At 34.7% G+C, this 9,565-nt stretch overlaps 1 protein-coding gene across 1 annotated transcript in view; it reads right to left on the minus strand.

Moving 5' to 3' along the window:
* The window catches only part of Phlpp (PH domain leucine-rich repeat protein phosphatase), a 45,561-nt gene extending 38,493 nt beyond the window's left edge, over positions 1–7,068 (minus strand). Inside the window, exons 1-2 of the mRNA XM_071774430.1 lie at positions 6,927–7,068; positions 1,339–1,473 (exon numbers count right to left, since the gene is read on the minus strand). Coding sequence (XP_071630531.1) covers positions 1,339–1,473; positions 6,927–6,990 — 199 coding nt within the window. The 5' untranslated portion in view covers positions 6,991–7,068. The remainder of the gene's footprint in view (positions 1–1,338; positions 1,474–6,926) is intronic.
* Between the last annotated feature and the right edge of the window lie 2,497 nt (positions 7,069–9,565).

Raw genomic sequence — 9,565 nt, forward strand, 5'->3', positions numbered from 1 at the left:
CTGAGCCAACGGTCTTCGTAAAGATAAATGCGTGCAAATTATGAAATGTTATACATTATAATCTCAAAGTTTTAACAAGATACTATTTAATTTTTATCTTGTATAAAAGTATACACAGGACTTTTTGATAGTAACTTTGAGATAGTAACTCACAATATTTAAATGCATATTTCTCGACCAAACAGGTTCGTTAAACAGGCTTATTAGATGAGCAATAGAATAATATTCTACTTATAAAAATATAATAATATAATTTTTATCTTATGCAAAAGTGTATATAAGCTTTTTCGAGACAGTAACCCGATATTTAACGCGTGTTTCTCGGCCAATTAAGTGAGTTCGTTAAATGGCTTTATTAGGCGAGCAAGAGTAGGAAGTATATTCTATTTTATAAAAATTCTATCAACACTCCATTTATTTCAATTCAATATATTACTCATCCGTGTTGTAAATATAGTTCTTGTTACGCGAGTAACGCCATTTTTCTTTCGCGCGATAGCGACGCGCCGTATCTGAATGTTCGGCGACGTAATTGCACGTCAGGACGATAAATCCTTTTGGCCGAAGAAATTCTTGATCCACGGCACGCATCCTGCTCGGTGACAGGATCGTTCCAACAGAAGGATAAAGGACGGACATAGATAAATCATGATGTTTCGGGTACCGGAAAGAGAAGCAAGAAGGAGGTGGGGAAGATATCTATGGGGCTGATCTGTAATATTTTCTTTCTCGGCAGCTTTGTCTTTTCCAAGATACCTTTGGATTCGCAATTATTTACATAAGAGCAACTTGACAATTTTGTAAGATAACTCGATACATTGACACATATTAATTTAAATCGAGTTGTAAATATCATTATAATTGTCTTGTATCAAATAATGTTTTCTACCGTTTAATTGTTTAATATGTTTGAAATTTTCCGAAAGTTTTTAAGTTTGTTTTTCAACTCACTTCTAAAAAGTTTTAGTATTTAATTCATTAAAAATTAACTTCAGTCTGAATCTTAAAAACGATAACTGGAACAGCAATTTCAAAAATGTATTTTTATTTCTAGAGAACAGCATCTGAAAGTAAATTTTTGAATTAAGAGTGACGTTTCCACGAAATTCAGTTACATCAAGAGCTAATTTTATAAATCCTTTCGGGATTTTGTGAACGAATTACAGGAGAAAAGAGACAGATACTATCGTATGATTTCTCCTAATGTCTTTGACAGCCGCTTAGGAGTTGTTTCCCTACCGCCAGTATTTGCTTTTTGCCCGGACGGGCCGCACGCGTCCTTTTGTCTTAAATTTTCGTATCTCGATTGGCAGGATCCATCATGAATGGAACACTTACCCGGATAAAGGAAAAGCCTGGAGTCGATTACGGCCAGAGGTCGTCGCTTCCACTGAGGAAAAACCAACCCCTTCAATACCAAAGTGTAGCCGCAACGGCTGTATCCCGCCAGATCTGGCAATGGCGATGCGGGTCCTGGCAAAAGGAGAAAAAGATAAAGCAGTGAATAACTACGGCTTTAATCAACGCTCGAACGATTCAGGTGTTACCTACCCTTTGTAGGAGCGACACATGTAACACCATTTAAGATCAAACGATTGAGGTTCTAATATGGTCATATGAATTTTTTGATACGAAAAGAGAACATATATTTACTTAAAAAATGATTCAATTATTGAATTTAAAATATATGTTAATTATAAATTTTATTATTAAAATTCATGTAATATATGTATAATAAATTTTCAATTTATTTACTTTAAACTTCTTAAATATTTTTATTTTTTCCGAGTTTGAAACAACTGTCGTTATATCAATACATAAATGTTTTTCTCTTAAGAGAAAGAAATATTTCTTTTTCGCAAAGATGAAAAAATGATATCTATGTATAAGAATTATAAAATTAATCATATGTATATAGATAACATTAAAAGAAATTAATTTAAATATATTAAATTAAATTATGTTACGTTGATGTGATTACATCCAAATATAAGGTAAATGTACTGCCTAGACACGCATATATACCTATGTCTGGACATTTTCATCATTTTAGTCCTTAAATAAGTTATAACGCAAATTAAAATCAAAGATAAAAATATTTTCTTGTATTATATTTTTATCTTTGATTTTAATTCGCGCGTTATACTTGTTTAAAAACTAAAATGATAAAGGTGTCCAGACATAGGTCTTAATAAGGGTCTCGGCATTGGTACATTTACTTTAAATTTCTTATTATAAAATATTTATTTCTTTCTCTTTATCTTTTCTGAAAGTTTGCCGATTCTATTCAAAACTGTTCTATATAGTGTAGGATATAGAATTTTTCATTGCATATGCGGCGCCAAACGGCGCGCGACGAAATTGAGTTACGTTCGCAAATAGAAACGCAAATTCCCAGAGAGTTTTGCAGACCATATGCGACATGCGAATCAAAATGTTATTTTTTCGACTCATTGTGTAGCGATATAGACCTTTAAACGTTTTGCGGAGATGTAAAACCATCACAGCTAACTCGTAAAAAGTATTTGATGTTGTATCGCCCTCATAGTTTTCACACGGCATTTTTTCAACGGCAATTTTTCAACGGCAAATTTTCAACATGTTTGATCGTACAAATGGTATTTTGGTTATTAACGTATTTGAAAATAACGCTTTTAATAGTTTCTCGTGAGAGAAACTATTAAAAGTTAACTTGAAATTTATTATATTCAGTGAATATGTAGCTAACGCAAATATTATGAAATCCCTAATGAATTTAATTTTTTCTAAAAACACTAGCTTACATTTATCGTAAATTTGTTTTAAAAATATGTGAAAAATGCTTCGATTAAATAGCGCTTCGAAGTTTTTATAAAAACACATTTAGAAATCAATATATGCGGCAACCGAAAGAGCAAATGCAAACGTGTAAAAAGTAAAGTCTCTATTGTCAGAAAAAAAGCAATTATTACCCTGGCAGCGCATGATATTTCCTTGTGGATGTGTAAATATCAGACTACGTCGCCGTCGGCGAGAAATGCTCGCGAGCTTTGCTTCGCCATCTCTGCGATAAAATCCAATAAATCGTGCGCGGTTATTAAAGCCAGCGTGCGTGAGCTTTATCGCGACTGGAAAATGCCACGGTACGAACAATATTCAGCAATTTCAAAGGGAAAGCGATTTATTATGCGAGTATAGATTCTGCTATTTTATTAAATAAAAGAAAGACACAATCGGATGCTCTGGAGTTAGAATGACCAACAATGACCAATCATATTCCGGTCCGGATTAAAGAAAAATTAAAACGGTATTGTATTTTGGAAATTAAATCTTGAATAGAAAATTTTTATTAAAATTAAAATTGAAATCTGATTAGTATTATCTGAAAAAAGGCGCTTACTTATTTATCTCATAATACTTTGAGCAAGAAAATGTGATTTCGTTTAGAACATTAAATTATTCCGCAAGGTATGTTTCAGTATTTTAATATTTAATATTCTCGTATTTTGGGAGGCATCTTAAATCGTGAGGAATCAATTGCAGATTTAACTGCAAGAATCGAAATCTATTTTCTCCCTAAAATGAATTTTGCTTGCCGTTTAAAGCTCAATACCTGATGGATTCTCTTCTCGCGAGCGAAAGTTACCGCGGGAAATTACAGGCGAGAGCATGGGAACACGATAATCGGCGTTTAACGTTTCGGCTTAGCTAGGCAGGCGGTCGCTTGCTAGGGTGACGGCGGTGGCGCGAGCGCGCACTTCCGGTACTTCCGGCCAGGAAACTCTCAGTCGTTAGCGGTTATTATGGTTAAATATGCTGGCGCCGGCGGCGTCGGTGCGGCGGTACCTCCGCCTGCTAGATAAATTTGCTGTTTTAATGCTCAGCCCTGCCTGCATCAATGTGCGCGACCTCATCGTAATCCCGCTCCAATTCTGCACGATAAAACGTCAAACGGCACGTGAACGCGCCATACCGCCGGATTTGCAGTCGCGGCGTAAAATGGAAGATTTTATGTTAATCTAAAAAGTTATGTTAGGCTAGAGATAAACAAGTGCGCGAAACAATGCTTGGATGATGTTTTGAATTTCTATTATAGCGCAGTAAATATATATACGTTCGGATTATCGATCTTTTCGCATCTATAGACGCGTGCATTTTTTCGAATTTTTACTTTTGAATTTTTCATGTCACAATTCAATATGTAAAGTGTAACTGTAAATATATGAAAAATAAATATCGGCGAAATACACACACATATATATATATTTCGGATATACGAGGGAATGATCTGCAGCTGTGGAGAATACAAGAATGAATTTCGAAAAGAATTCTGGAAATTTATCTGTGTTGAACTAGATAAAACAAAAGCAGGATATGTGTATGGATTTTATATATGTATACGTTGGATGTGCGGGTCTATATAAATTAAAAAATATTTTTAATTATAAAAAATTTGAATTAACGCGCTTAAAATCTCGCACGCATGCAGCTGTAAGCATACATGTCTCACCCTCTGTCGTTCGTATCTTTGCACATTCATATCCTTGCGAGGTACGGTTATCTGAATTTTGCATATCTGGATCAAATAAACAACAAGCATAGGTAAAGCATAGGTAAAATAAAAACATGGGAAAACACATGCTTGCACACTACTCGGACGTCCGAACGTGTAGCGCGGAAAGTATTTACGATTGCCAGTTTTCCCGGTGTATCAGTCTGACGAAAAACAGTGCAAACGTCTCTCAGGCTGGAATATCAATCACCGGCGCGGCGGTGTCCAATATCGTTGGGTGTACCGGCGAAATGCGAGCACTACCGTTTGCTGGTGCTTGAGCAAAAACCACTCCGAAGGTACACGATAGTAAACAGAAGTCGAAGCACGAGGGGTAATTTTCGAGTTCGTTCGTGAAAAGCGACTAAGAAGACGGACAAGTAGCTCCTTACGGAGTAGAACGAAAGTTGCCTCTTCGACCTCTCTTGGATTATATTTCTAAGACGAGCACGCATACTTTAACGTTGTAAGAGCAAATTGTAGATAAATTGCCTTATATATCTCGCCATTAAAACCGTAATTACGGACGTTAAAGGCAATCGTTCGTTGGCGAGCTTTGTGAAAACGTCGGGAAAAAAGAAGCAGAAAGAAAATAAAAATAATGGCGAGAAGGCGAGGAAATAAATACCGTCGCAGTCTTGCGATGATGACGACGATGACGACGACGACGTCGATGCACGCGACTCGCCCGCGCGCAACACACTTTAACTTAATTAACTCGGCTAAATTGCGCCACGTAAGTTACGTAATGCGCTTCGAGTTTATATCGCCGGCGACCGAGCAGCGCACAGAAGCGCCCTGAAATTGCTCATTAATAGCGGCAATAACGTTATAATTAGCAGAGCACGCGCGCGAACTCGCTCGCCCATCGTTTCGTGTGTCTCTGTAGCGAGAACGCTCGCGAAAGTACCTACTTACGGCCCTCGTGTCGACACAACGGCCAACTCTCGTTCGGGATGCTTTGCTTAAATGGAGCGTTTTCTAGGGCGATCGCAGTCCGACATCAGCTCCCAATGTCGCAACGTCGAAGTCGCGCTGGATCGCGGATGACCCGTAAACACAAAGAAAGAAAAGAAAAAGTAGAATATGGCTGAAAGTTTTGCTTTCGTAATAACTGTAATGTGATGCTGTAAAAGAAGAGGGAGGGGCGCGATTGTTATACAGCAAGAGTCGGCAAAGGGTGGCTCTGTCTATCGAACCTATTTCTCCTTTTTTACTTCGGGAGAAAATAAAAAACATGCGTTATGTTTATTTGTTTGAGGAATAGGGGTGAACACAGTACAGTTGTTGGCCATTCTACAATCATTGTAGAATGGCCACATCTTAAAAAATTAAAGATTATAAAGAATTACTATTAAAATGTTTTTAATTATAAATACAAAAATATTATAATTATTGTTTTTTTTTTAATAATTAAAATTATTTCAATAGTGTTTCTTTATAATCTTTAATTTTTTAAGATGTGGCCAATCATTGTTGAGTGGCCAACAACTGTACTGTTTACCCTTATTCTTTCTCGTTATATTTCTTTTATAGCACTTATACAATTAACGTGTTTGATATATGAAAATATTCCGTAATTATCCGGAGCACGAGTCACCTCGCTATAGATACGCTCGATTCTTCATCTTCGCTAAACCGCGCTCGGGTCTGCATAATCAATAGGCACACCGCTTACAATTAGTCAAACCGCGCGTCTCGCTAATTAATCATCACGCCTCGGCGCATGAAGGTTAAGACGATGGGAATTAGACGGGCGCGATTCTCGCAAAAGTTGTTCGCGAGTGCTGGGTGACGAGAAGATAGGCGAGATGACGAAGTGCTCAACTAACGCAATTAGCTTGCAGAAGGTGGTGCACGTCGGCCCACTGAGGATGTCGAGATGTAACGAAATCCGACGCGCTTTGTAATTACTAGGATTGGGATTTAATTAGCGTAATAAAAGTGTGTACACATGGCACATATGTGTATATGCACGGACACATTCTACGCATAAACGTAATAACCTAGTACTCTCGAAAGATAATACCCTTGCGTCATAGCAAAGCGATTTTTAGAACCAGTTGAGTTTTAAGTAGAGCTATTTATTAAATTTAATTTAAACTAATGAATGAATAAGAAGTTAATTGCGTATTGATATTTTCTTAGGCGTTATATATAGTTTATGAAACAATTGAAAGTCATTTCTGAGCAAGTTAAATAATACATATAGAGGTAACAAAACAAAAAATAAAATAGAGAACGTCAGTGTTTATGACATTTTATAAAGCTGAAATTGTTCGAAATAAATTATTTCAAATTTAAAATAAATAAATAAATAAATATACAAGTGTACAAGAGCTCTCTACAATGATTTGCGAAACAAAGAATATATTTTATCATAATTCACACTAACCTACGTGAAAGCCGATGAGATGTCTGAGTTCTGGATCAACTCCCAGACGAGCGCGCCGGGACATATCCTGGTAGCCAAGCCTTTGAAGAAATTGATCCTGAATCTCCAGCGGCTTCTCCTGGGACGCCAATCTCCTGCCTGGCTCACCGCCATACTAGAATATAAATTCATAGAATGTTTATTTTAACAACGAGCAAGAAGCAGCACGATGGACATCATCGCATTCAGGAAAGAATGAAATTCGTGCGAAGAGAGCGAATATTAAAAGAAATAAAAACAAAAGAAATATATACGAGTTTCAGTTTCAAAATTTGTGAAAGGAGATTAAACTGGATTAAATATATTATAAATACATTTTTATTATTTTATATTGATTTTGTTTTGCCTCACAGTGATGATTATAATAATCGATAAAAACTTTTAATAAAATTGAAATAGAGGTCTAATAAAAATACCTATCTGATTTTAATGTTAGTGTTGCAACAAGCAAAACTATCTCACAGTTCACCGGTATGAAAGCTTCAATGAATTTTTAAGATCAAAGTTATTTTCTCAGAAAACCAAGTTCATCATTTCTATTAATTAAGAAAATATTTTAACGCAGTAACTCTTTAGATCTCGTTATTTTCTTATTCGTACGGAATAAAGTGTTTTTCTACACGGTCGTTTCTTCTATCAATAACATATTTATTGTGATGTTCCTGAAAAAATCGTAGCAAAAATTTAATCGTAAAATTAATTACCAAGATATTTAATAATGAGAATCGAAGGGCGCGTTAAAATGAAATGTAAAGAGCGAGAGCAGGTAATAGAAACGTATGTAATTAATTCAACAGTGAATCTTTCGTTAATTACAGGTCCAATTACCAGATAATTTATTACTGCTAATTAAAGGATTACGAATAAAGTATAAAATATAGAAGTTGTTAAGATTTTAGTTATAATTTAGATATTATTAGGTTTTGTCCCGAAAGAATTTACACCGTGTTTAATCCTTGAATAATATAAATCATCGTGAAATGTTAAAGTGATTTAAATTTAACTAATTTATTATTACAAATGCTTCTAAGTGTTAAATTTATTTCCAGAGCAGTTACTCATCGTAAATTTTTAAAGCTTGCTTTTAATCTTGCTTTTAGACCATTTCAATCTCTTTTTAATCGGAGTTATGTTAAATATATTTATTAATTAAAAATGTCGAAGAGTTTTTAGATTTAAGTTTTTTCTTAAATTAGTTTTTAACTTCTTAAAATGTAGAACTATATTATTACGTTGTAATAATGTTATAGTTTCTTTTCTCTAAATACAGTAAGTAGTTATAAATGTCTTATACAAGATATATGCGATGCAACATTAAATTACGCGAGATAAGCTAATTAAATGTTTAAGATTTCACAAGTTTCAGTCTAACATTATACACATCGCTAACATTCCAGAAATAAAACCGATCATGTTATAAATTATATAAACTTTTGCATTATCGAGTATTTGTCGGAAATATCTCTGAGCAATCGACTATCTTTTTAAAGTTCAAGATATAACAGGTTTTGGATGGAAATAATTCTCGCCTGTTATTAGTTTTCACAGGTTTATAGGTCGCATGCGAGAAGCTTTAACTTTTTAACGACTACAAACTACAGGCAAAATACGTTTCTCAAAGTTAAAAATATATAGTGTATATCATTCAAAGTTATACTTAAGGAATTTAATTAAAAATTACAAATTAAAAGAAAATTTTTCCCTTCTGTTCTTATATAAATAAAAATTATTAATATATTAATATAGATTATTTAAGAGATATACATTTTAATTGTAACATAATTTATTACGACTTTTGCTAGTAAAGATTAATATGACAAATTATTAGAAAATGCCGGAATGAGTACAAACATGACGATAAGTAAGTTTAAATATATCGGGCAATATTCTCACATAATAAAATATTGGACAGTTTCTTGTGTGTTAAAAAGATAATTTCATTAGAAAGATAATAATTATTGTGTGTTAAAAGGTATACATGTGATTCTAAAATCATATATAAGATTGTTAATAAATAAATAAATGTTAAAACTTCCAAAATGTTGTCGTAAACGTGCTTCTATCTCGACCACGCTTATACTGTCTTGAATTCGTTACCGTTTCATCGTATGCCGTAAAATACTCATGCGGAAAGTCTTCATTCTATTTTGAACGTCGGTACGTTTTGAGAATTTCCGGCAGTTTCCAAGTTTCAGATCGGCCTTCAAGAACGACGGATTCTCCCTGGGAAACTCGTCTGCCGGATCGTCGAGTAGGGGCTTTCAACGTCACGTCAATCGCGAACTTTCTCGGAAAAAGTCGTACTTTGGTCAAACACCCCTTTTAGGTAGCAATCGGCCGAACTTCGGCAACTGCGATCTTCGCGTAGGAGTTGCCGCTTCGCTAAATCGTTTTGCCGTCATGACTTACTCACTGCAAATTCTATCCCTCTTTCGGTAATACTTCATTTATTTGAAGTAGAATATGACATTCTGTCCAAAATTATATGTCTATCATAGAACCATGTTTCTCCCAATAATTCGCACGAGTTCTTACTATTCACGCGCAATTTGAGTTTTTGTAAAATTAACCCAAGCAAAATGTGTAATATTGTAAATCAG

The sequence above is a fragment of the Temnothorax longispinosus genome, chromosome 3 (assembly GCF_030848805.1).
Source record: "Temnothorax longispinosus isolate EJ_2023e chromosome 3, Tlon_JGU_v1, whole genome shotgun sequence".
In the NCBI taxonomy this organism is placed as follows: Eukaryota; Metazoa; Arthropoda; class Insecta; order Hymenoptera; family Formicidae; genus Temnothorax; species Temnothorax longispinosus.